The sequence below is a fragment of the Alternaria postmessia genome (assembly GCF_024291825.1).
Source record: "Alternaria postmessia strain BMP 2775 chromosome Unknown scaffold_86, whole genome shotgun sequence".
Taxonomy (NCBI): Eukaryota; Fungi; Ascomycota; class Dothideomycetes; order Pleosporales; family Pleosporaceae; genus Alternaria; species Alternaria postmessia.
The window spans coordinates 29,253-55,568 of record NW_026260159.1 but is presented as its reverse complement, the minus strand read 5'-3'; the positions used below and the strand labels follow the sequence as shown (position 1 = coordinate 55,568).

General features: G+C 49.7%; 8 protein-coding genes across 8 annotated transcripts; 3 read left to right on the top strand and 5 right to left on the bottom strand.

Annotated features, from left to right (window-relative positions):
* Positions 1-668: 668 nt before the first annotated feature.
* Positions 669-2,051, top strand: J4E82_009264 (uncharacterized protein; the record flags this gene model as incomplete). The annotated part of the gene is made up of 1 exon (XM_051735489.1): positions 669-2,051. One exon carries the CDS (start codon positions 669-671, stop codon positions 2,049-2,051), a length of 1,383 nt encoding a protein of 460 aa, XP_051584743.1.
* Positions 2,052-2,397: 346 nt separating this feature from the next.
* J4E82_009263 (uncharacterized protein) lies at positions 2,398-5,031 on the top strand (the record flags this gene model as incomplete). Its single annotated transcript, XM_051735488.1, has 1 exon — positions 2,398-5,031. One exon carries the CDS (start codon positions 2,398-2,400, stop codon positions 5,029-5,031), a length of 2,634 nt encoding a protein of 877 aa, XP_051584742.1.
* A 744-nt stretch (positions 5,032-5,775) lies between these two features.
* J4E82_009262 (uncharacterized protein) lies at positions 5,776-6,897 on the bottom strand (the record flags this gene model as incomplete). The annotated part of the gene is made up of 1 exon (XM_051735487.1): positions 5,776-6,897. The coding sequence occupies one exon, from the start codon at positions 6,895-6,897 to the stop codon at positions 5,776-5,778; it is 1,122 nt and encodes a 373-aa protein (XP_051584741.1).
* A 609-nt stretch (positions 6,898-7,506) lies between these two features.
* On the bottom strand, positions 7,507-9,755 carry J4E82_009261 (uncharacterized protein; the record flags this gene model as incomplete). The annotated part of the gene is made up of 3 exons (XM_051735486.1): positions 7,507-8,842; positions 8,896-8,909; positions 9,450-9,755. 3 exons carry the CDS (start codon positions 9,753-9,755, stop codon positions 7,507-7,509), a joined length of 1,656 nt encoding a protein of 551 aa, XP_051584740.1.
* A 795-nt stretch (positions 9,756-10,550) lies between these two features.
* J4E82_009260 (uncharacterized protein) lies at positions 10,551-11,314 on the top strand (the record flags this gene model as incomplete). The annotated part of the gene is made up of 2 exons (XM_051735485.1): positions 10,551-10,875; positions 10,932-11,314. The coding sequence occupies 2 exons, from the start codon at positions 10,551-10,553 to the stop codon at positions 11,312-11,314; spliced, it is 708 nt and encodes a 235-aa protein (XP_051584739.1).
* A 535-nt stretch (positions 11,315-11,849) lies between these two features.
* On the bottom strand, positions 11,850-13,153 carry J4E82_009259 (uncharacterized protein; the record flags this gene model as incomplete). Its single annotated transcript, XM_051735484.1, has 2 exons — positions 11,850-12,634; positions 12,724-13,153. 2 exons carry the CDS (start codon positions 13,151-13,153, stop codon positions 11,850-11,852), a joined length of 1,215 nt encoding a protein of 404 aa, XP_051584738.1.
* Positions 13,154-16,053: 2,900 nt separating this feature from the next.
* Positions 16,054-17,022, bottom strand: J4E82_009258 (uncharacterized protein; the record flags this gene model as incomplete). The annotated part of the gene is made up of 1 exon (XM_051735483.1): positions 16,054-17,022. The coding sequence occupies one exon, from the start codon at positions 17,020-17,022 to the stop codon at positions 16,054-16,056; it is 969 nt and encodes a 322-aa protein (XP_051584737.1).
* Positions 17,023-18,706: 1,684 nt separating this feature from the next.
* Positions 18,707-19,306, bottom strand: J4E82_009257 (uncharacterized protein; the record flags this gene model as incomplete). The annotated part of the gene is made up of 1 exon (XM_051735482.1): positions 18,707-19,306. The coding sequence occupies one exon, from the start codon at positions 19,304-19,306 to the stop codon at positions 18,707-18,709; it is 600 nt and encodes a 199-aa protein (XP_051584736.1).
* Between the last annotated feature and the right edge of the window lie 7,010 nt (positions 19,307-26,316).

Below are 26,316 nucleotides of genomic sequence, written 5' to 3'. Positions count from 1 at the left end.
AGGTATGGCTCTAGATAGCTGCCAGTAAGCCTTGAACTGAAGTAGCTGCTAATGGATGATATGGGGATGGGAAGTATTGCTCTCTCGCCGCTTCGTCGCGGAAACTGGTAGGGACAATCTTCTAGCCATGCAATACAACATTTACCCATTGTTCTTTTACACGATACATCATCTTTTATGAATTGAGTGTAACATGCCAGGACACGTAGTGACAGAGACAAATGTGTGAAGCGAGCCAGCATCTCTTGGTATAAGACTTTGGTAGCAATTAGAATGACCATTTCGTGTGCTGTAGCAGATGTGCACCGTGAAGGGTCGTGTGTTGACATCCGTGTCAAGAATTGCGACTCCCGTCAGCAATATGATGGCCGTCGGATCGGGGCAGTATGCCGTAGCTAATGTACAATATCATGAAAGCCAGAATCCGATCGAATTACTTCGCAATTGCCATCGACCTAAGTAGTTCATAGTGAAAACACAATCTTGGCGATTCCCTTGTGACTTCACAGTCGGTGCAATGAGCGGTCCGCTCCACATATAACTCGACTTCACTCACGACTCTTGTCCGGTACCACTACACATTGACAACACCACGATCAGATAAGACCCAACCCGCACCTACAGTAACAAGTCGAATTGAGTCAGACAACCTTCGGCCTTCGTTCAAGATGGCGGATAGATACAGTACATTTATCGTTAACGGGAACGGTAAAAACCCAGGGTTTCGACCGATCTTGGAAGGGCAATTCGGATGCACAAACATCCACGACCTCAAGAAGCAAGATTTCATAGAGATAGCAGTGGCATTTGATACGGCGAATGCTCCCCTATCCTTGGACGATCCAGATATCGGGACTAAGGCGAGCCAAGCACAGAAGGAGGCGCTGCGCGCAGATGTCGACGCAAGACGGAGGACGAGGCAGGGAGAAGCAAAGGCGAAAGGCGGCAAGCGCACGACGTCAGGGAAGAAGAAGGCGACAGGTCAGGGCGCACGAGCACAGAAAACAGGAACGACGTCGGCGCAGTCCAAGAAGGACAAGACCAATGCACAGAAGGATGAGGCCAGTCCAAGCGACGACGAAATAGCAGAACAGGACGATGACGGAGATTTACGGATGGCAGAAGACCAAGATGGCGGGGATGCGACAACAGTAGTCGATCCAACCGCAGACGCAGTCTCAGGCCTCCACAGCAAGCGCAAGCGTCGTCCAACAGGAGCTCCTGTCGCAAACAAGCGGATACGTTCTACGAGGTCGAAGCCTGCAGGGGAGGGGAAGCATTCGCAAGAGCCAGAAGAAGACAAACAGGCTGCGGCGGTTTCCACCCGGACTACACGAGCGACGAAGCAAGCACGCGGGCAGATAAAGACACGCGTAATCCAAGAGACACCTCCTCTCGACTCCAAAACATTGATGGAAAGCCACAAGAACGTTTCGGACGGTGCATCCGCTGGACCTCAAGATATGCTGTCCGCAGTCTCCGTTGGAAGCAACAACAAGACCACACTTCGACGCGAACCTCCTCAGAAAGATAAGGAAGAGGCGACTAGGCCATCTGGAAGCGAGGATTCCGCGGGTGACCAGGCCTCCAATGAAAGTGAAGAATCCACTGGTGACGAGGTCGAACTCGACAAATATTTGTCTGAGGAGGACATCGAAGACATCGAAGACATCGACGCATATAGAATACGAACGATGCCAAATTATTACTACGATAATTCCAACTCACCATACGATGAGGAAGAGGCGCACAACAGAGTATGCGCGAAGACTGGCAACATGGGTTCCAGTCGCGACCCCAAGTGGAAACCTAAAATCGAGGGTACGCACAAAGTAGATGGTTATATGAACATTAAACCATTATGGCTGGAGAAAACCTACGATCGTAGCCTGATGGATCCTCGAGAGCAGGAGGTCCATGACGCGCAGAAAGAAGAGTGGGAACGGCAGGATGCGATAAATGCTGGACTTCCGCCTCCAACAAAGCCAGTAAAACCTAAGAAGGAGAAGAAGAGAATCTATATTGATAGGTTGTTGGAGAATGGCTGGTAGAGAGACTCGCTGCAAGTTTTCTTGGCCTACTCTTTGGAAGTGTGTGACCACAGGTCTTGGACTGAAGTAACTATCTCTTTGTTGGATGAAAGTTCTTTCCGGACAGCTGTACTCGGCGGTGATATCTTTGGTTCATTGTAATGCACCGAGTCCGCCGGATATAGTTGATGGCTCTTTGTTCGTAGCGATATTTCCGGCCGACCGTCCAGAACAATAGCGAATGCCTGTGCCTGCTAATGATCATTTTCCAGTCTCTGAACACCTCATCCTTCTGGATTCAATCCTCGCATAGGCTTCCAATACTCACAAGTATTTTCAGCTGTATACGTAATCTAATAGAGCGAAAATGGCTAAGAAGAAGCCAAGCGGCAATACTGGATCTAACAAAGATGGCAATGATGCAAAGCCAGGGAAGAAAATTGGAAATACTGGTAAGGCAGAAGCTGAGCACGAGCGTATCTCTCAATTTGTCCTGGTGACCAGAAAGCGGCGCGATACATGGGATGTACTGAGAAAGAGATTGGAGTCACACCAAGCTGCGCAAAAGAAAGAAACCAACATCGAGCAAGACCACTATAACTACTACACTTTGGAGGCAGATCATGCGGCAAAGGTTCAAGTGTATAAGGATGCGCTTAGTCAGGACAAGAGTGGGAAGAAAGAACCGACGAAATCAGCCAAGAAAGCTAGGGATTTAGCAGAGAAAGCTTATAAGAAGGCTAGAAGAAACAACAGGTTTGATAGGGTGAAACGTCGTGCAGAGCATGACTCGATGATGACAGCTCAAGCAGAGCTCGAAGATTGGCTCTACTATCAGGACATCTCCAAGCGGCGGAGAAGGCTACGGCTACTAGATCCTGAGCAAAGGAAGGTGGCCGAAAAGGAGAAATTTGATAGGCGTATTGGATATAAGCTTGAAACATCAGGCAACGACGAAGGCCACTTTGACTGGGTACATTCCTTGCTTGAGATGTACGACTCGAGAGACATAGGTGGCAAAGACTACAAGCAAGGTCGACACGACCATCTTGGAAATAATGTCGAGGGGAGGCAAGAAGGAATTACCTTGCCTGTCGTAGGACCGGGTGAGCTTCACCTTTGGACACCGAATTACAGGCGTCAGCTTGTTGGCCTGCGTCCTTCGAGACTAAGCGACGATCTAAGCGACGACGACGACAGCAACGACAACGACAGCAACGACAACGACGACGACGATGATGCCCGGCAGGATGTCGAACCGCATCACTTCGAGCTGGACAAGGCCGCGATAGAGGAAAAGCGGGCAGCGATTGAGAAGCAGTTCGATACCGAAACGCAGGAGTTGGAGTTCAATACGCATGAAGCAAGGCGTCGCCATGAGGTCGCAAGATATAAAGACAACAGGCCTAATACATCAGGTGACCGAGTGATCAATACTTCAAACGGAGTCGTAGTCGAGAACAGGTGGGGACAGATACGAACAGAGCAGGGTCTGTTCATCTCTGCCAAAGAGAGCTCCTGGGATTGGCGTACCTCATATGACTGCCTCGGGCCAGTAATGTCGGGCTGGTTCCCCGAAACCAGCGCAATCAGGGATGAGGCTCCAGAAGAGTTGATTGATCCGGATGACGACCTTGATTATATAGTTGATGATGGTGATGATGGTGATGATAGCGAAAGCAGCGCAGCACAAATACCTGCAAAACACGTAAGAGAGAAAGTTCCGAATGCAGGTGACGAGACAGCGAAGCAACATGGGACCATTTCGGAGCCACTTGCAGAAGCGCCAAATGGTGGAGAGCCCGCGAATGACAAAGCTGACTCTGCACAGCCAACAGACGAAAGCTGGAAGAAGATCAAAGCGAAGATTGATTACCCTTACCCTGCCAGAGAGTTCCATACAGGGAAGAAACCTTCCAGACTGATCATTCGTAAGTGGTTCACCACAGAGTGGGCGGAAGAAACAACTGGTCGTCGCGAACGGCACTCATACCACTTGCGACTACACTCGTCACCTGTCCATTCGCCACCACGATCCCCAGTAGATGAAAAGATTCCATCTGCATCCATACCTAAGGGCTTTGCTGAGACAGAGAACCGACCTATTGCTTTGGAGCCAAGATCTCGTAGGGAGTGTCCCTCCAACCCTGAGAGATGCCGAGCATTCTGGACTCATTCTTCGAATGAGTGTTGGATTCCATATCCTGAGCAACCGAAACGCCCAAAAGACCCTATCGAGTGGCCAATACAGGAGATGGACGCTCCCAAAGGTATAGATGAAGGCGGTCCGGATGGCTATGTGCCGGCGATTGGGATGTCTGTGTACAGCTCCAGGCTATATGACCACTATGGACTATTATATCCGAACACATCGCTAGACAAAGACTGGCAGCGGCCGCAATGGCCCAGAATCGGTGTTCGAGTGCCTTATGAGCCGATGACGATTGAAGATCTTCGTTTGCAGGGGGGCGATCGAGACAAAACGAACATTGATCTGACATCCAGCCATACGAGAGAAGCTCGACCTGGAAAGGGTGCGAGGGACGAACACATGGGTACCGAAGTTTACAACGAGCTCAGCGACGCGCCGACTTCAATGGTGGTCGCAGGAAACAAACGCAGAGAGCTAGGGACGATCCTAGCGAAGGATGCTGATCGGAGAGCTTTCTACGAAGTCCGATCAATGGCGGTACCGATTATCAAAACGCCACAGCTGCCGTGGGCTTCATCAAACGATGGCCTTGCCATTGAGCGTGTTTCTCGCGAAGACAATGCTGACGACGATGGTGGCGAATCCGACAATGAGGGAGATCTCTTCTTCAGATCATACGAGGACGAGTGCTTCCCAAACGGTCGCAACGCACCTAGCGTATCGCCAGTAACGGGCGAAGAGAGTGAAGACCTGGAAACAGCTGTAGAAGATGTAATCCCAGCAAATGTTGCTCCAGCGGTTGTGGTATCTGGAGAGGACAACAGAGCAGGTGAAGCACAAGATCTGTAACCCCAGATCCAGGCACCGTTTCACATGTTGGTACGTGCATTCTGAGCAGTCGTTCGTTATAGAGTTTTGACAGCCTCAGATGTCATGTACTGCGACATACAGGTTGCAGGCGGAGAAGAAATGGTGCCCAGCTCGCTTTCGATTGGTGGGACGTATCGCGCGCGACGCGTGAACGTCACGACGGGACAGGTGGCGTAGTTATACTAAGTGAGAACATGTTCCAAATGTATTTGTATCGAGAAATGAAATCAATGCCCAAGATCTTTCCAGAGTTGCGACATGAGGTCATGGTCGACGTCGCGTTGGGAGGCATGGATGGACGGATGAGGTTTGCGGGTAACGTGTGATGAACGCAACTTTGTGCTTAGCAATCGATAACGTCATAGGTCCAGCTGATTGCCTGAGTGATACAAATCCTCACACATCGTATCTCTCTTCCAACGATGACCAAAGAATGTTCAGCTTTGGATGTCGCAATGAATAAAGAGTGATGGAACATCGTCATACAGGCCTAGGGATACATGATGTTGGACCTGCTAACCTACACTGCTGAATTCGAGAAGAGCAAATTTTAGAAAGATTGGTATCATCAAAAGACGTTGGCAAGTACAGTGTGTGTTGTGCGCACCACGACTGCCAGGTAGCCGGCCTTACGCTCGCCGTCTAAAAGATTACAATCCGTTGAACATCAGGTACCATCACGACGGTCTAGTTGCATCGAATGTACGACCATATATCGCCTTATCACACCCACATACCCTTCTGCGACCTCCTCTCTTCACCTCCCCCATACTCCGGATCCTCCCCTAAGTACTCCATTCTGTTCTGTCGGAAATGCCTGCCACCACTACCCTGCTCGAGATCCCAAACCTTTTCAATCTCTCTCCAGACGTCTCCGGCCCTTCGACCTATTCTAGGCGTCAAGTGCCTAGCTTCTGCCACAGTAGGAGGTGCCCTCGAATCTGAAGTCCGCCTGCTATCTAGCCAGTATAGATATGCATGCCGCGCGGACACCAGCTCGCCAAAGCTCCAAGCCTTTGCATTCCGCAGCCTTTGACCTGGCTGGATGTGGATCTGATATGTCTCATCGATGCGAGGATTGGGCTGAAGACAGATCATAGCGTATGGTGGTTGACGGAGACCCAGGAGAGTAATGATGCGTGGATCGTGAATGATGAGCTGGTCGACCGGGCCCTTATCCAAAGTCGCCGTGACTTGGATGATACGTTCGTTGCGGTCGTGATGTATTTGCATGTCAAGAATGCTGGTGGAAGGGTAGTACTCGGCCTGAACCTCTTGTATTTTCGTCAAAGGAAAAGCTTCGGGGTTCAGGATCGATACCACCATGCAAAGGCCATCTATGTGCTTGTCGCATGGAACACCCACAGGCATGACTGGTGACGCATGCGCTTCAGGCGGCGAGGGTGGTGGTACGATCCGAGTGTCAACATCGGGTATTGCAAAAACTTGTTGTGTTGCTGAGAGAAGATCTTCCATCTCGAGATGTGGATCTTGGACAACCTCGAGTCCGACTTCTTCCTGCATTGCGCCGTCTGCAGCGGTTTCCTCTCCCCCAAGCTCTTCCTGCGCACTGTGATAATCTGACTCATTCTCACTCTCTTTAACCTCATCGTTTCCGCCTTCCAGCTCCTCGATCAAAGGTAGTTTGAATGTCGACCGCTCTTCCACCTGGTCATGTGCAGTCGCAAACTCGTTATACACCCTGATTGCTTCATTGTCGCCTAGATTCTGGAGCAGGTCATTGATTTTCTGCTTCCGCATACCAAGCAGACGTTGTTTCTGACCACCCAGTGTGAGGATCAAGCGCATAGTGTTGATGAGATCTGTCGCTACCGCTTGCGGCATGATAGCTAACAATCGAGGTTCGAAGATGGTAAGGTCATGCGACGTTGTGATTACCCTCCTTCTCGAAGATGCCCTCGACTTATGCATAGATGCTGCATATGTTTTAGGCGCTGTCATGTTGAACGGCGGGGTAGGTTCGGGTGTTAGGAACTGTTGTGAATTTGGGGTATCGCTCTGCATGTTCGCTAACTGTCATGCGTACTGGTGTGAGCAGGCTGGAAATTGGTGTTGCTGGGGCGAAAGAAGTCAAGATTAGAACATGGTGATAGTCGCGAAGCGGGCGTTTGCTTGCAAGATTGTTCTGTTTTGTTTCATGTTCGTTTGCGCACTCACCAGTCACCTTGGAAAACGATGAGGAATGACGAAAATCTAGTCCGGAGCAGCTGCAGGCAATCTTCACTACCAACCGATATATGCTCTCACGTTCGAGACATATATGACTCTTTCCTGGACCTTGATAGTGCGACTTAGTGGTTCTACAAGACCAGTCCCGCCGCCGTGTACTATACAACTTTCAACGCCTACGAGATGTCGTACGTGTGCCTGATACCCTGCTGAATTGCATCATCTCCGGAACCGTCTCCTGTCTGTTGCTCCAAGTCCTTCAATCTAATCTTCCAGCTCAACCTCCTTCTCCTTGCGAACAGTATGCGACCACCACATGTTCCCATACTTGACAATAGCAGCGTTGATCTCGCTGATCATATTGTACCGCCGCAAAGCATCCTCTTCTATTGCTGGATTATACGGCTCCGATAGAGAAACGCCTATAATATTCTTGAGCTCTTGCTTCACGATGGCAAGAGTCTCAATGTCTCCACCAAGTGCCTTTTGAGCCGCAGCGAGCTCTTCGCGTGCCTCGTAGACGACTGCTGTAAGCCCATCGATTACCTCACGCGGCTCCTGCTTTGCGTGGGCGGCAAATATACGCATGGTAGCCATTCGCTCCTTCAGCTGTATACCATACACCGCATTGCGGCCTGCTTGAAGCTTAACTCTGGCATGTTCGAACGTGTAACTTTCGGGTGCGGTTTGCTCATCAGTTACCGCGGAGACGAACAGGGCGCGAATCTTGTTGGTAGACTGTGGTTGTCGCTTCTGTGATTGCTCGAGAGCTTGGAGTAGTATCATCTTGCGTAAGTCGTCAAAAGGCATATTGAAAAAATGGACACCAGTCGCTGCCACTCCGTGGGCTGGGCGCCAGGTGAGAGGGTCCGGTGTCTGAGGTTCTTCGCTGTTGTCTGCGGTCGTCGGCCTTACGGCCTCCGTTGAGTCACTCTCTTCACCTCGCATGGAGACTGGCGACGTATGGTAGCTTGTTATGCGTTGCGCTTCTGATGCCATCGGGTTTAGTGCTGTGGCGTGGTCTAGAATGACATGTTTCTTCATAAGAATGCCTGGCTCGACGCTCGAACCATTGTTGCGTGCACAAGTCTCGTCTGGGCTCATCTTCTCTAGAATATCGTTCCTTCCCGAGCTCCTAGAATCTTCTGGGATGGAGCTGTCCAAAGCGTTGTCTCCTAGCATATCAGCCTCTCCGTGCACATCCTGTTCCTCTAATCTATCGTCTATGTCGCTACGAGAACGTTTACCAAGTACAGAGCCTTCGATGATCTTGTCATGAGGACCAAATGCGGGTGCGCTTGGTGTATCATCAATAGATGCATCACTAGCTAAGCTGGCGCCTGAGGCAAAATGAGGTTTGCTCGTTACTTTTGTCCCGTCGAGACTCTTAGTCACTTCCGTAGCTGGAAGATCCTCGTGCGTAGCAACTTTCTTGTGTTGAGAGCGTCTTGGATTTTCTCTTGCCATTACAAATAAACACGGGTAATCGTAGACCTTGGGAGCTTTCCGTATCTTGGATTGAGGTCCGTTTCTATGGGATTTAACCGGATATGGATCATTGTTGTTGGGATCATGCTTCCTGACTGTTTGCTTGGATCTTCTGTCACACGAGCTAGTCATCGGTATAACCATCTCACGGCTTATCTCTACTACCTTTCCATCTGCTGCTGCAGGTTGGAAAGTAGAACTGTGAGGCTTCTTGGTTACAAAAGAAGGGACTGCTATGGGCGGTAGTGGCAGGGGTCGGAGAACTCCTCTGCTATCTGATTCTTTCTTGTCAGATCTTGGAAGCGTCATTGTTCCGGGTATGAGAGTCCAAGACATCTGAGGTTCACATAGGCGAGCGGGTGACTTAGAGCTGATTTTACATAGCTTGGGAGCTCTACGCACCCCATTCAGAAGATCAAGAGAACGTCATTAGAAGAGCGTAGAAACAATCAAGTTAGCAAGGCAACCATTGTCCATGGTAGTCAGTGCACATTGTGGCGCAATAGTCAAAACGTATGCGGTCCATTTCTCGCACAGCCGACGAGAGCCGGAAAACCTCTCGCTCATACACCGCTCATGCGATTAGTATCGACGACATTCGTCGAACGATCGTGTCAGAAAATAAATAACTTGTTTGGTCGCAATCAGAAACCTTGTCCGACTTTCAAGTCCTTATCCCAAATCGTCCTTAGTCTGGTAAGCACCATCTAATGCAGTACCTCGCCGATGAGAAAAACCGCCTCTTTGTTGCTAAAGTTTACAACATCTCCCATAATCTCCTTGGCTTCCGGCCCAGAAAAGGCATTCTTCATCTCCTCGTGATTCCCCCACACGACCATAGACCCAAAAGCGTAGACTGGGGGTGGGCCGTCGACTCCATCCGAGAACTTGGTTGCCGACCAGCTTTTGACGCCATATTTTCCCCAACGAGTCTGGATCAGTGGCATGTGCTTGTTGACGTAGTAATCGATGTCGTATTTGGCGTCCGGCGTATTCGGAAAAAGAACGGTGACTGTGATGGCCATTGTGGTTGCAGTGCAGCTTAACAAGAGTGGTGCAAAGATTTGGAGGTTGAATATATCTTTGGAGGCGGAGACGATGATGAGGAAGACGTAGGATAGATGATGTCCTTGTCAGTTGCGACACATTGACATGAGCCTTTTGTATTCCGGTCCAAGCAGAGTCGACCCTTTTTCGCTGTATCCCCAGATAGATTATCACATAAGCTTCCAGCTTGCAGAGATGTCAACAATCAATCTGGATTGATTGGCTTGATTGATTCGAATCAATCTGCTCATTCAATCAAGCCAATCTCGAGATTTTTTTGCATCAATCAAGCCAATCTGAAGATTTTTGTAGATCTTTTACTTAGTTAGGCTAGCTAATTACCTATTTAGGAAGGTAGCTTCTATCAATCCTATCAATTCAATCTACTTATTTTGAAAGAGCTATCAATTCAATTCAATCTGGGGTGCTCAGATTGATTGGCTTGATTGTTGACAAGTCTGCCAGCTTGCGAAACGGATATGACCTTAGACGGGTGACGAACCCGGTCATGACAATGTCTACACAAGGGGAAAGGCGATGACCTCCACATATGCACACTGCTGACATCGGAGTCCAAACAATGCGATAATCTCGATAATCTCTGCGTAAGACCGAATCGCGCTCGTGTTGGTAGAAGTGATCCGAAAATCATCGGCCTCACACAACATTAAGTTTCTATACTCGAAACACCTTCGGAATATATCAGTCGACTTGCGGCCATTCATTCATGATGAAGGACAACAAGCTACCTCTGGATAGTTCATCAGCTCAAAATGTCAAATCGTTCCAAACTTCTCGTCGTTCTCACGTCTCAGGATATTCTTCCCACGCGGGAAGGTGTCAAGACAGGGTGGTACCTCCCTGAATTGGTGCATCCTTACAATGTCCTCAATCCATATGTGGACATGGTCTTCGCCTCCCCGAAAGGTGGTGAGGCTCCAATCGACCCCTACTCGATCGAAGACTCCAAGAACGACGAAGAATGCCAACGGTTTCTGAGGGATGAAGAAGCATTGTGGAAAGAGACCAAGTCACTTGATGCCATAATCGACAGGGCTGATGAGTTCCTCGGTGCTTTCTTTGTTGGCGGTCACGTCTGTAAGTCTTCGCCTAATGGCCATCAGCTTTCTGAGCAGCTAATGATCTTGTTAAAGCCATGTTCGACCTCGCAAATGACAGCATCTCCCATTCACTGACCCGAAGGTTCTACGAGTCTGGCAAGATTGTGTCCGCCGTTTGTCATGGTCCAGCCGCTCTCGTCAACGTGAAGCTCTCGGACGGATCGTGTATGATCCAGGGCCAAACCGTTACGGGATTCTCGAACGCCAAGGAAGACGCCTACAACTTTACAAGTGTGATGCCATTCTTGTTGGAAGATGCGCTGAAGAATCACGGTGGCAAGTACGAAAAGGCAGGGCAGCTCTTTGGACTGAAGGTCGTTGTCAGCGGAAAGCAGGGGAACTTGGTTACCGGTCAGAATCCTTCGAGTGCCGCTGTAATTGGCAAGACCCTGCTGGAGCTCATCCAGAAACTGTAAGGATCATTGTGGGTTCCTCGACATCCCGAGAAAGCGCGATATCGTCGTTGCTCGGTCCCGCTCGGTCTCGGTGTACAAGCAATCTTTTGGGTGGCAGTGTGTGGATGGTACATCTAGCGGTCATATAGACAGACAGTACAATGTGAATGGGTGGGAGGAGACGTGTATACACCAATATTACTACGCACATTGGTGCAAGAGATGACGTCATCATCAGCGCGAGTAGCGTTAACGCGTCGATCGCCAAACTTCACGACAGCCAGAGGTGACCACAGCTATGTCTTTGCAAGCACTTGTTCTCCGGAATTACGCCTCATTTTCTATGTTGTGGTTTGCTTCTAGTCTGTCCCTAGGCGCGAACCGAGCGCTTGTTCATTACGATTCTTTCGCGCCTAGTTTACGGTGACTCATCATAGACTCGATCGCGTCGCTCAACGAGCTACAACCTGCCCTCCAGTTAGTGGAGCATAGTCGAACCAGATGCTTTCATAATTCGCCCACCAAATCGTCTCCGTTGCAAAGTCGCGAGCGACGCCTAAGTCCGACGCGCCTTCTTTCTCTCGAACATTTGCTTCCTCTCAGTCGCATCCATCTCACCAGTACCGACCGGCTTGTACATGGGCATAGCGGTTTTGATGCCAGACTCCATCCAACGTGCCCACAGGTTGTGCTGGTCCACAATACCATGAGCACGCACAAATGTCTCGAGGTCATGGACAACGGCTTGCTTGGCAATGTCGTCACCTTCAGCGGCTCGGCGACGCGTCCAGACGAGATCCATGTACTCTTCGCGCTGAGCGTCTGTCGTCAATATCTGGCCCATCCCGGCCATAAGAGGACGTAGGTGGCCTCCCGCGGTACCAGTTGTGATTATGGTGGTCGGCCAGATCATCACTGTTGGGTTGCGAGGCTTCACATTGCGCGGCGCAGCAGACGATATGGGCTTCGTAGGCCTCTTCCTCATTGCCTTCTTGGATGATGTAGGGGCCCTGTGGGTACCTGGACGCTTCATCTTTACCTTGGTAGACTGGTCAAAATCTTCGTCATTTTCGTCATCGTACTCGGCCTGATCATAATCCTTGAAGTCTTGCTCGCTATGGTGTTCGGTCGAGGAATTCTCTCCTAGTATCGGAGCCACTGCAGCGTTACTAAAACGCTTGTCGTCCTCTGGCCGCGGGATGGCGCCTCCGCCAATTTGCACAGAAGATTTTAGGGTCTTCGGGGTACGTGAAGGATCTGCTGTTTGCTGTGTGTATACTCGTCGTCGCCTTCCATTCAGACCATTTCCTGGTCGTACTACTGGGATTTCGGCGCGATTAGCTATATGAACATTAGTATACGATAGGCAAGTCGGGCGATGTCAGATGCGGTACACAAAAGCTTGATTTAAAGCAAAGGCAATCACTAACCACAGCTAGCTTGACCAGCAACATCCTTTGCCCGCTTCCACACGAGACGACAAGTTTTCCAAGCATTCTGTAGCATCTCGAAGTCCTCTTCGGTATCTTCTTCTCCTTCGTTATCAGGCATGGGACCCGCATCTTCTAACGCGAAGACAAGTACGGGTACATTGAGAGCATCCAAATCGATGACTACAGCGTTTCTCTTCACTAGAAACATGCGGAGAAGGCTAGCGTCTTCGATGAGGATGGTGTGAGTGTCGAGGTTGCCTGTGCATGACATTTCGACTTTGAGGACCTGGAGGATGACGTTTTCAAACGGTGTGTCGGAGGCTGCCATGAAGACGGTAGCGGTCATACTATGGATCTGAATAGGACCATGTCCCTGTATGTTTTCTTGTGGAAAGCGACCGTTCACAGGAACCTCTGCTGTTGACATGATTTCGGATATTGATGAGCTGAGTAAGAGAACTGGTGGTTGGAGGGTCGAAGTGGAACGAATATGGCACTTGGTGTTCGTATATCACAGGGCAAGGTTTCATGATATATGGTGGGGCGCTGGCGGGATTGTCGTCGCGCCATCACGTGCAAAGGATGTTTTAGTCATTCATTGAGCCCCGTGCACACCCATCTGGATTGCGAAACACATCACGAGTAACTTTGAGGCCTACTCTAACCTTCGGGATGCTTTAGTGCTTGCATTCCGTATGCCCGTATGTGCACTACCGCCGTGGGTGTGGGCTGCGCCAACTTATGCTGTGGGCGACACAAGAACTGCCTGACAAGAGAAGCCGTACGAAGCGAGTCACCTAGCGAACTATTGCGTCCCAATCAAGCATTGAGAAGATATCACGAGCCATGACCTATCTATCAAAACATTGTCATTGACTAATGGGACATGTAGATTCACATTGCTGATCAAAACGACGCTCTACATATTTCCGGCTGATCTCCAACGGATAATTCGTCCAGCCATCATCTAGACATTGTTCCTCGACATGGAGATTATTATACCTCCTCTATAGGCTGGAGAAAACAACACTGCTAATCCCTTAATCTTCTTCCAACTACCCACAACAATTCGACAAAACGGAGCGACACTGTATCCTCGAATCGTCGAGCTACATCAACGTAGCCATGCCTTCACAACAGCCTACGGTCCTCCGTCCAAGCTGGCAAACAATCCCATCAATTTTCTCCACCATCCAGTCATATATCCCAGCAGTAGAGTGGTTCTACTACTTGACCTATATCTCGCACATAATATGCAAATCCGAATCAACCCATATCGCTAAAGTCAACCTCATATGCTTACTGCACGCTCGTCCGACAATCCAGATGTGGCACGAAGCACTACTCTCTGAGATGTATGATGATGGCGAACCCAACCTGCCATCAATGCTGGAGGGTACAAATTTCTTGAGACCGTCGGTACAAAGATTCTATGGACATACTACGCAGAGGTTTAAGCTCATGACAAGGGCGGATGTCTTCGTCGCGCGGTGCGTGGTTGTAGATTTCATCTACAGAAACTTAGACGATGCACAAGGAGCTGCTGAAACGGCCGAAGAGGCGAAACGAAGAAATGTGTTACAAGAACAGGGAAAATTAGTACAACAACAGCAAAAGGCCCGAGAAAACTCACTAGCTGTGCATCTTCGCTTCGGAAGCCCGAGAAAGGATGCGCCGCCTGTCGGTCAGATCGGGGTGAATGATCTCGCTGCCCTCTTAGCTGCAATCTCGTTGTAATTACCTCCTGGGCTACCCGTTCCGGTCGAGCCTGTACCCTTCAGTTTGCCACTACCTAAGCAGAAAGCCTCGTGGGTGAGAGGTCTTGCCCGCAGTTTGTCCCAGCTAATATCATAGCCTATGACACCTGTAACACCTCTGCAATGTACTTACACGTGCCATAAGCTCCAAGACAAGTTTGTATAGATTCGTCACCTTGGTCGCTACTACACGCTCTTCCCCTTGTTTTAGGTTTTGACTTTGCTTGGGGGCAAACATCTGAAGCACACCCTCTTATGACCACTTACTAATAGATACGTTGCACAAATGAACACATCGAACCCATAATATGTACTATGTCTTTTGAGTGACTCTGATTCTCGGTCAGGCTTGGTCGCCACGATTCGTATGCAGTAAGCGCTGTCAACTTAAGCCGGACTTACAGGTGACAATTGTGATTTTATGGTGGAGATTTATCTTAGCGACCCCCGGGAGGATCTACCTTGGCGACCTTGTGTAAGGGTCTTCACAGTGTCTAGGTTCTTTAAAACTCTTTAGAAGTCACTGTGCCAACCTTCACCCATAACATACTAAAGCGCACGTCTTTAATGTTCTCCCACTTCAACTGACACCGAGCGCATCAGACAGGACAGTGCGACAAATACTCAGCTAGTGCCAGATCTCCGCAGGAAGACTCATCACGATGACAGAATTCGCCTTCGAACTGGGCGTTAGCACTCCATTCTATACCGAAACAATCCTCCGAGCAATCGAATCAAATCTCGAGGCTAGAAACTTCATGTACTACGCCAACACTGTCAAACGGGTTTTGCAGGGCGAGATCAGCTCAGCCGTCTCATTGCCAGCACTACGATATATTCTCATGCGCCGCCCAAAGGTAAGTCGTCACTGAACAAAGAAGCTAGCAAGAAACACACTGATCTCTCGTGATCATTCCTATAGGCAATCTACCTCCACAACGACATCGTGGCCATGACTCATGATGACATGCTTATGCGAAATATTCCCAAGATTGTTGACAACAGCTATCATCTCGTATCGGAACTATATGCTAGAGAGTCGAACAGCTATATAGCTCAGGTGTTGGATTTGATGAATCGATTTGCACTTACGGAAGGTGCGAGGCCATCAGATGCGAATGCCGCGAGGTGTCAGGTCATGCGATGTTTGGAGATAGTGATGGAGAGCCAACAGCAGATGATCAGGGCTGTTGGTGATCTGGCTGCGGAGATGACTAGCATGGCTGTTTGAAGGAAGGTTTGCGATTATATGACTAGGGCTGGAGGTACTTGACATAGGTCGTGGACTTATAGATTAGAGGCATATCAGTAAAGAGGTAATCCAGGTATCCCACATTGATGAGTGCATATCTGATTGGGTAGCCTGGAAGTATGCAAAGCACTGTTGGAAGTCGACACCAATCCATGACAAGACATTGTGAAGTATTGAGAGGGCAAATGTATACATCCTTGGGGGTTACAAGGGACCAGCCCAAACTTGTAACTCGCTAGTGATCACTTGGACAACAATACTGGACGACAGGCGCCCAGCCCATCACAAGCACCCGTAATCCAAATACGACCGAACCACTCATCCCTTCTTGGCATCCTTTTTGGCTGGCACTGGTACAAGACCCTTCGTGTAGAAATCAGCTCCAAATCTCTCCACCTCCTTGGTGAGACTAGAATAGCTCCTAACGGGCCGAGCACCAGCCGCACCCACGAGAATCCTGCCCGCAAACGTCTTGTTGAACTCGTCGACAAAGGTCTTCCACCCTTTGGTAGGCTTTCCATTGGTAAGGTTGGCGAGGATCCACGTCCGCTCTTCCTGCACATAAGCCTGCACAACCTCGCGGAACCTCACGCTGGTATTGCGCCGAATCTGCTGAACAGTGCGCTTGTTCAATGCCGTAATCGCCTCTTGCGAAGCCCAGTTGCGCGGCGGCGGGTTAGCGAAGATGCGCTTCTTGCCATTCTTGTCAAGCAGCTTGATGACGAGCTTATGCTTTTGGTCACGTACGGTGCCATCGGCGAGGAGTTCGAAGCGGCCGGGGACGAACTGGGTGAATTCAGGCTGGGCCTGGAAGTCGGCGTCGTTGTCGTAGGAGGTTGCGTAGGCGCCCCAGGTGACGTTGCGGAAGAGTTCTGGCTTCGTGGTGTCCTTGACGTTGCCAGCGACGTCGGATGCGTCAGAGTCGTAGTATTCGGCGCCGTCTTTTGTGGCGGCGGCGATAAGAGCGGCGTGCTCGGTCTTTTGGGGGTCAAGGATGCGCTTCAGCCGCTTCATGATGGGTATGGGGATGGGGAGCGAAGGGGCAATTGGAGGAAGCTGGACATCGTCTTCATGGTGGGTGAATTTGCGCTTGTGGCCAGCGCCAGCAATGGGAGGGGGTGAGGGGTGGAGGGCAGATTGGATGCACCTCAGCTTGAGCTTGAGACCTGGCCTTGCAGCCGACATAGAGGTACGCGCGTGCCGAAGTCCAGCCAGGATGGTGGCAGCCTCGTACATCGCGGCGTCAGGGGAGACCAGCTCAACCACAGGTAGGGATGGTGAAGACATGATTTTGTGGGTATCGTCAAAATTTAACTGTAGGAACGGCGTGTGCGTCAAAGTGTACGATAGGGAGATTAGAAAGTTGTAAAAAGAAGATGTAGAAAGCTGAGTACCTAACGGTAGAGTCTGCAGGGAGATGAACTGGTTATGTATGAGTCCTGCTATCGATTTCTGCTACTCAGTCTCAATAAGCAGCTATTATATCAAAGTGAAGACGTGATATCTGACCGTTTACGTTCTTATCCGGTGGTGACGCTTGGAGTTGGTATTGTGCGACGAGGTGAAGACGCAAGAGCGTCCCATTGTGATTAGGTTCATCAAGAGACACAATTGAATTGGACGAAATCGCATGCTGAAGTTCGGCTATACTTCTATTCCATGTCCTTTCACCTTCACTCACTCTCCAAAGCCGACAATCCTGTTTGGTGTGATCACTGCAGACTCCATGGTTTGTGTTGTCGTTGTGCGACTGGTGCATTCTCGTATCGTTGGTACTTGGAGCTGTCAGTATCTTGCCGTTTGGTTGTCACGAAATTGAGTCCCGTAAGCTCGTATTTGCATTAGACTAACATGTAGTGGAGCCGACATAGTTCGTGCGCAGCAAGCCCGTGGGGATTTACCTTGGCGATCCCCCATTAATAGCTGGTAAGCACGCTAGCACCCAACGCGGATGAGCCGAGGTGTCATGACATCATTCGGCGAATAATCTCGTGAACCCTTTCCAACAACACCGCGTTCACCGTCAGCTACCACAATCAATGTGACCACCAGTATTCCTTAAGCATCCTTAGAAGCGCTTGTAGAGCAACTTGTGATGATACTGACCCACTTCCTGCAATGGGGAGGCGGGCGCATGTGAGACGCGACGCGACGTGTCAAGGCAACAGCTTTCAGCACCACATCCTCTACTTCTATAATTTGATGAGTATACCCTAGTGCATTAGAAACTTTGTTATTCACATATCACACGACTTTTCCAAGACAGTATGGCTAGTCTTCCCGCAATCGACGTCGTAATCACTGCTTCGCCTGCCGTTTTCGATATCGACGGATCGACCGAGTTAAGTATTCGGCTCAATCTTACACTTCGTCACGATAGACCGATCACATTGTACAAGAGAGAGACCAGTCTCTTCGACGGCAAGATCCTCCATGCTCAGGGGCTTACATTCACCGATACCAAGACCGGGCAGCATGTGCCACGCAACACGATCAATATATGCTACTTCGAAAGCGAAGGCGGGATATCATGGGCTACTAGATGTAATTACGTTACACTATACCCAGGGCAAACACATGTCATCGAGACACGCATTATACCTTGGGACGCTGACGGACGAGAAAAGACGAGCTCCACAAACGACACTTCGTGCTTGAGATGGATCAGGTTTGCTGGATTCAAAGACGGACATACATACCGAATAGGCATAGCCAATGATGCTGTGGTTGATAAGTGGCTGGAAGGGTCGATATGGGGGATCTTGGGATGGCAGAAATTAGGTTGGGCACCGAAGACTGTGCGCGCGGATATCAGGTATACAGTCGTTGAGTCGATGACATTCACGATTAAGCGATCTGATGCCCCAGAGCCACCCAGAAGTCTTATCTCGATGGTTGATTCGCTTCACCGAGCGTCCGTTGAGCAAGAAAAGGCCTAGTGATCCGAAGTCGTCTAGACTATACACGATAATCACTCCCAGTACCTGCGTCGGTCTCTCTTCCCACCAGCAATCATGTTCACAAGACTCTTCTTCAGATCTCCAGTCATTGTGCAAACAATCTCCTCCGTTCCCGCAATTCTGTCGGGAACATTCTTCCAGCTTACACGCTTCCTTAATTCCCCCTTCTCGACGTCCCTAACAAGTTCGCTCAGCAGCTGCGCATTGAACCTGTAAAAGCCCACAAAATGGCGTCTATACACCAGATGCGATAGCTCGTGCAACATCGTCCTCGTCAGATGATGGATAGCAATGAAACAACTGGGATCATCATCTTCACGTAGCCGCAATTCTATGTTCAGGGGAATAGTCTGCCTGACTTTACTGGATCCGTGTCTAGTAGTTCGCTCTACAGTCTGACATTTGCCGTGGCAAGAGGAATAAGGAGAGAGCTCATGCAGCATGGGGACGGACCAACTATGTCGGCGCATGACGGGCGCGATGATGTAGGCGCAGCGGCGGAGCAGGTAAAGGGCGTTGGCTTGGTGGGGAAGGTGGTCGAGGGTTGTGTAGCAGGGGAAGTAACCATCTAGACCGCGTTGGTAGGAAAGCTGGGAGAGGTGGTGGTACATGGTTGGGTTGAAGCGCCGAACCCCTGCTTATGGATCCTAAACAAGGTCCGCAACTTGTCCATAGAGGTACAGTCAGCGAATAAGGAAGAGGGAGAGAGACAGCGAGCTAGAGTGGTCAGTGAAGACCTCGATCAATGGCAATAGCAGGCCGTAAATCTCACTGCTTTCCCGTCAGCGCGGACTTGCGATGAATGTCAAAGCTAGTTGTAGCGACTCTAACCAGTGAATCCAGCATGAACTCTCAACTATATCATTGTATCAATCATGGTGATACTACCTGAGCTATGTCATCTTATCACTATTCTGTAGCCTCAAATATCTGCGCAATGCTCATAAATGACAACGTAGAGCATTTTTCAGTCTGAGATGCATCGTCAAAGGCCTTCTTCTCACGACCTCTAACGTGCCTTTCCGCATTTACACCACGCACAATGCTATTGAAGATTTTTGATTCGACCCGTCAAGAGGACAAAGGAACTTTCATATCTGGTTTAGAACGGAGGTATGACTCTAATTCGATCGGTATTTACTCACACTCGCACTGCTCACTCAGCACAACAGACGCCAAACAAATAGTTGCAGCAGGATCGATCTCCACGGTGTCCGTTTTCAGCGTGAACAAACGAGAACAGAAGGCTGGAACGTAGATAAAGCATTTCTTTGATAGATTTTCTGGCGGCCTTTGACGATATGAGACATACAAGAGAAAGAACGAAGCAAAACATTGATATCTGTAACCCAAGCCCAATGTAAACCTTCCTCGAGGAGGCTCTCGGGAGCCCACTTCGCACTGACTTCAAAGTCGTGCCGAAAACCTCGCTTAGGTGACACAGATACCTCTAAAAGTACCACATATTGTGGCGTTATGCCTCCTTCCTCCTCAGGAAGATCGTCCTTGTAACGTTTTATGATATCAGCTTGTCCGCGTTCGCAGTGGCGGAACTATCTGTCGCCATGACGATAAGGTCGGGTCCTTTGGAGTGACGGAACTGGATCGAGGACTGTGATCTCAACACATGAAATCGCATCTCATGGACCAAAGAAATATGACATATGCACCTACGTTGGGGAGACTTCCTCGAGCTCGTCGATAGGGTTGCGTTGCTAGCCCTGAAGCAATATTGTATTGTAGCCTTTTAATAGAGTATGTAGCCTGTGACAGCAGAATGTATCCATCTTCTACGTACTCTTCGTTGCATTGGAGCATGCGCATTGAGATTCTACGAACTTTCTTTGATCCTTGTTCATTCCACCAATCACCAAGACAGTGTAGATCACAACCCAAAGCATGATACTATGAAAAGTCGAGTCGAAAGTAGGCCACAACACGACCATATCCAAGACAAAACTGAAAAGCGTTGCCAACATCGCACAATAGACCGTAAGTGATGTTTCCAGTTGGACGTTTGTCAAAGCGCGGATAAGATAGAAAATCCCGAGTGTTAATGGGAACGTAAAGACACACCAAAGACACCACTGAAATCTCTTCATGAGGCCAACGACAAACTTGAAAGACCTTGCTAGACATGCTGGACAAAGCTTGGTGAAAATTGGTTTCGTCTTCAAACCCTGTTGGTTTATTAGCCTCGAGCTACAGTCCATATCTCACTCATAGACATACTACTCTTCTAGTCACATCTCTTAATTCCTCTGGGATTTCGTCAAGAATAAATCTTCTGTATCTCTCATTCCTAGAACGGTCGTGTTCCGCTCGCAATCGAACGAAAGCTTTCGTTCTCCCCTCACCGTAAATCAATGGCATTTGCACGTCGAAGCAACCCAGAAGACAATACGCAGCGTCCTCTTCGCGCTTCGTTTGTCGATGGACCGTCCACTCCAATCTCTCTTCGACGCTATATTTTCGAAACTCTCGCGGATGGGCGTTAAGAAGTTCGAGTGGTATCTTACAATGTACCGCAATGGAGTCAGCGAAATCTTCCAGACGTCCTAGTGTTTCACAATTTGCGGCGAAAAATATCAGCTTTCTGGGCGCCAGTAGTTCCTGAAACGTCCAACCACGCGTGAACCATCTGCTTCCCAGAAGCGACGCAACAGGAACTCCATCTCCTTCGATCTTCCAGGTCCGTCGAGGAACGTCTGATAGATAGACATAGCATACCGTCGAGTTCTTGTACCATTTGTACATCGAGTTGATTGCCTCGGTAAGCTCTGCACTGCTGCTCTTGTCTATACAGCATGTATCGATCTGATAAAAACAATTAGTAAAAGAGGTAAGAAAGAAAAGAGGGCGGATCATAGGTACCCAAAAGTATCCAATCCGGTCTTCGGTAGCCCGCTGCGCACAGAACATAAGTTTTTGGTAGCCAGGCTTTGTCCTTCCCTTGCCTTGCCCTTTGTAGATGTCCTTGAATGTGACCTCCTCATGATCTGCACCCCAAGTATGTGAGAGAATGGCGTACGGTGGAATGTCGTCGATAAATTCAAGAAGGCTGAAGTCTGTTTCGTCGTTGGCTTGTTTTACAGACTGTAAAAGACGCATGAAGGCTGTTGAGAGAAGCGTCGCATGCGAGAGCGTTTTTTTAGTAGCGAGGTACCTGATTCATGAAGTGATGGTCCAGCAATATTGATTCGAACTATGAAAAATAAAGCGCAAAGTAGTGATAAGAGACGCTACAGTGGGGGCCTGAAGTGAGGCTGAGCGCGCCACGCACCGATCAGCCCCGCTCAACAGTCCCGAGGTCTGCCTTCGTACTACCTAAGTAGGCAACCACCAATTCTGATCCTTTCAAGTAAGAAAGCATAAGTCTTCACTAGAATAAGCCTGAGTTGCAACACAACAATTAAGTTTCTTTGTTGACCTAAGGCTACTCATTGTCGAAAGCAGAAATCTAGGACTCCAAGTGATGCGATAGTCTAGGTATCGTAGCGCCAGCATGCAGTCCAGTTCGCATATACCTAGGTACGCTAGGTGCTGTATGGCTTACTGCCTAGTCGTATCGATGCGGAACGTGTATATTGTGGCGACGGGTAAGCTACTGTTTAACCCGGACTTCTGTGAATGGAGTAGGTGCAAAATGGAACGAGATTATGGAGAAGCCGATCGGGACGCTAAGGTTTGGATCATATGAGGCGCCTGCGACAAACATCCGTGACGAGAAGTATTTCGCATCGGCCTTTGCCACGGTGACGGCGTGGTCGCAGTCGTCTCAGCAAGCCGACGTAGATGGCTGTTTCTCGAAGTTGTCGAACCCCCCTACGGAACGGAGCCTAGGGCTGGCTTGCTTCGTGGCACATGTGCTACGATGGATTTTCGTTTCACTGTTCCATGTCGACGATTCAGAGCGTGTTGATATGAACAACGTATACTCTTGGGTTGCGAAAAAAGTGTATGTACATCACTCATAAGGAGATGACGAAGCTGACTATCCCAAAGGCGGCCTTCAGATGGTGAGAACATTAGGCACCCTAGCCACTATCGGGATGAGCCAAAACAGTCACTTCAGAGAATTTGAAGTCCCCGATCTAGCTGCGCGACGGTCTACGAACTTCTACAAAGAGGTTGCAAACTATCTTCCTTTGCACCAGTCGCTCGACCATGAGGGCTTCAAACTCAAAAAATGGGTGCATGAAGTCATGCGATTGAAGCTGGAGCTTCTAGTTTCGCGATATCATCATCATCGAATCGAGTTCGTCAGGCCGGGAACTATGTTCGATAGCAGCTGGATGACCGAGATACCCGACGAAGAGGGTAGCGCATTGATACCAGATACGCAGTATCGTGTTCGTCTTTGTGTCAGCCCCACTCTCGTGGGTCGTATCGACGATACGAAGTGGTCGCAAGGACCGGTTTCGACTCACGAAGGTGAAGAGTACAAGCTTGCTCTTTTGGAATCTAGAGACTTCTTCACCGAAGACTTCATTCAGGGAAAGGCTTCGCCCCGAGACGGGCTTATCAGCCGAGCCGTGATACTTGTGGAAGCAGTGCCAAAAGATGGAGGTATGGAAGCACCATCGCAGTAGACATCCCCTCCATTTCTTGATCTCGCTCGTCCGTAGGGGTTTGGAATCGGTTGCGTTGTTGGTTTCGTCGATGATGCTGGACTTGTGATGGCTCGTTTCGCTTGTTGCAGCATTCTGAATCGATGATGGTTACTAGTTGCGGTGGAGGAGGCTGGGCTACGAGCATAGGAAGCGGAAACGAAGAGTTGGTGTCGCGTAGCGATGCTGCCACCGGGTGATGGAGTCTCAAAAGGCGAACATATGCACTGCAATGTATGCATGCTATTAGCGAAACATAGTATTACATGGTTTTTACTTCGACGGCAAGATATGGATAACATACCCGTTTTACAATCATGTCCAATCGTGCGTCGCTATTAGGCCTCCTCAATGCAGCGGTCTCCGCATCGTGCCATCATAGTATCTATCTACTGCAATCCTTGACTGCAGGCAACTTCCTTGGCTAGCAACAATGTACTTTGCTGGTGCGACTCAATCTTCCGCACCATTCTTACATTGAGAGTTTACCTTGACCCAGTACAAAGTCGTTCCCGGCGAGCGGTGCGACGTACTACACTCAGGGGACAACATGAGCTTTTTGGGAACCCGCCAGGGCCTTGGGATTACTTCTCTCGCAATCGCTAGAATTGTTGTCGTCTAGGTAGTAGTGCTTACTTCAATAGCCGGTGGGAGTACTGAGATGAGCGGCCCGAACATAGTGAGCTTTTAGAGTAGTTACCAAGGGTACCGTAGAACACCAACGGTAGAGGTCAGGCACTTCGTCTGATCGACAACTGATCTACCGAACACTATACCCCTGCGATCTTGAGTTGACTCCACGATTGTGTCCTGTTCGAACCGTCCCCAACTTCTGCCTTGATGTTGGGTCCTGCGACGTCGGCCGAAATTGGACCCGGCGCGTTGGGCGCAACCATTGGTAAGTAAAAGCGCCGATTCGCAATGCGTACGACAGTACGTGTACAGTGGCATCCGCTGCCTCTCGGGTCCTAGGATGCCGTTCGATTGTAGCCCAAAAGCATAGTCGAATAAACTTAGATTCAGCGTCATGCAGTAATGTGAGCCAATTGAGGCTCCGCGGGTGAGGCGTCGCGTTGCTTTTCCTCTTCCTCGGCAGCGAAAAAGAATGCGAAGGTGGGTTGCCGCATGTGAAAAGAAAAACTGCGTCGTAGGAGGCGCGCAGCGGAGCGCCAACATGGAGTGCAGGGGATGAGCAGTCAAACGGCATTTTCCAGCTACCTTGATATCAACGCAATGGGCATATGTAACGGTTTTCACCGCGATCGATCATGTTTGGCTTGGAAAGGGGAGGATTCGGTGGGCGAGAAGACAGCCAGGTGCTTGAAGCGCACACCCCTCTTTCCCTTACTCGGCATATGTGATGCGCAGCCGACAGCTCTTCGCACGTACGCCTCACCCACTTTTGATAGGAGATCAGCATGATGTCGCCTTAACAGCGTGTAGGGCTGTCTATGAGTCGAATCTGGTATGATTGACAAGATGTCTGACAAGTTGAGGGTATCGAACATCTAGGCAGTACCGAAGCATACTAACCCCTTGGCGTCGCGTGGTGCCCAGCTCATGGGGTCGCCTACGAATCGTAAGATGTGGAGAAGAGATCCGCTCTGTTTCCACAACACCATACCCTTTTGTGACACTACGCTGTCGACGATCCTTATGTCGCAGAGGCTAAGTCCCTCCTCATCGGTATCATCCTCAGGCTCAGATCCTTCAGTGCGGGAAAGGAGGACCGAATAAACCCTGCTCCGCGGGGTGGGAAAAACAAAGGAAAATTTTAGTAAAAACAACAGCATGTTAACGACACTGTTGTGCAGTCCATTCCGTGCTTCATCTATGTGAGGGAGCAAGCGACGAATATACAGCTCTTCCCGTGCGAACTCTCGGCTACAGGCCGTTGGTAATCTCCATAGCAAGTTTCAGCGAGGAAAGGCCGGCCTCGGGTCATCGCGGCTCACCCATACCTCAAGATCCGGTCTAAAGGCTACCCGCGGACGTCTTAGGGCCACAGTTATTCTGCTCACCAATTTCTAGCGAAGGTTGATCTTACCTATTTTCCAGCGTTCCCACCTCTTGACCTACCTCGGCGACTCGAAGTGTTATCGAGCAGCTGCGCACGTATTGTCGATGACCGATCTGCAGATTTTCAGGGAGTTTTGCTTCTCTGTATTTGTTTGCAATGAGGCTGCGAGCCCGTCAGCAGTCAGCAGATCAGGTTGCGACGTTGTGAGATCGGCTAGACGACTGCGACGGAGGAGGTAGCGTCCTGTCACCTTCAATGGGCCAGCACTAGGAAGCCGGCCCGGGCCTGAGCCAACCAAGTTCTGTTGTGGTTGGACACTTGGGGGCTCCTTTTTAGACGGTTCGCGACAATGTACCGCCAAAACCAAAGCTCCATACTACAGCGACGTAAGAGATGAAAGTGCGTAGTATATGCGTACAGACATGGGGCTCATCTCTACATTCGATCCGTGCATACTTAGCTGCATCTAGCAGGCACGAAGGATGATCATGGTTTTGTGTGCACAGATTTTTACGCTTCGCTTACAAGTTTCCGCGAATGAGAGTCTCCCATCTCCTGTACGACATCGCCCCGTCCACGCCACGTTCCTGCATATGTGCATCCCTCCGGTATTCGACTGATCCCCCCGAATCCACAGCATCCTTCTCCGTTCGGTGGGAGTCCCGAGAAGGAATCACATCCACGATCCCTTAGCCCTGATGCAATTCTACGATCTTTCCATCAGGGATGATGGCAGGCGAAGGAGCCACCTGCATCGAGATGAAACATTGCATCCGGCAAACATGGTTGGTGGCACCATATACGCCATTGCAAAACGTACGAACCACGAACGGTTCAAGGGCATCCCGTACATAATCATCGCACGGAAATGACAGTTGAAGTTGAACAACTTCTCCAATATGCCTCACGGACGGACTGATTACTACACCTCATGGACTGGGTTCCTTGCAGATCCCGGAAAGACCGGAACATCGCAAGGAACGTGTTGAGA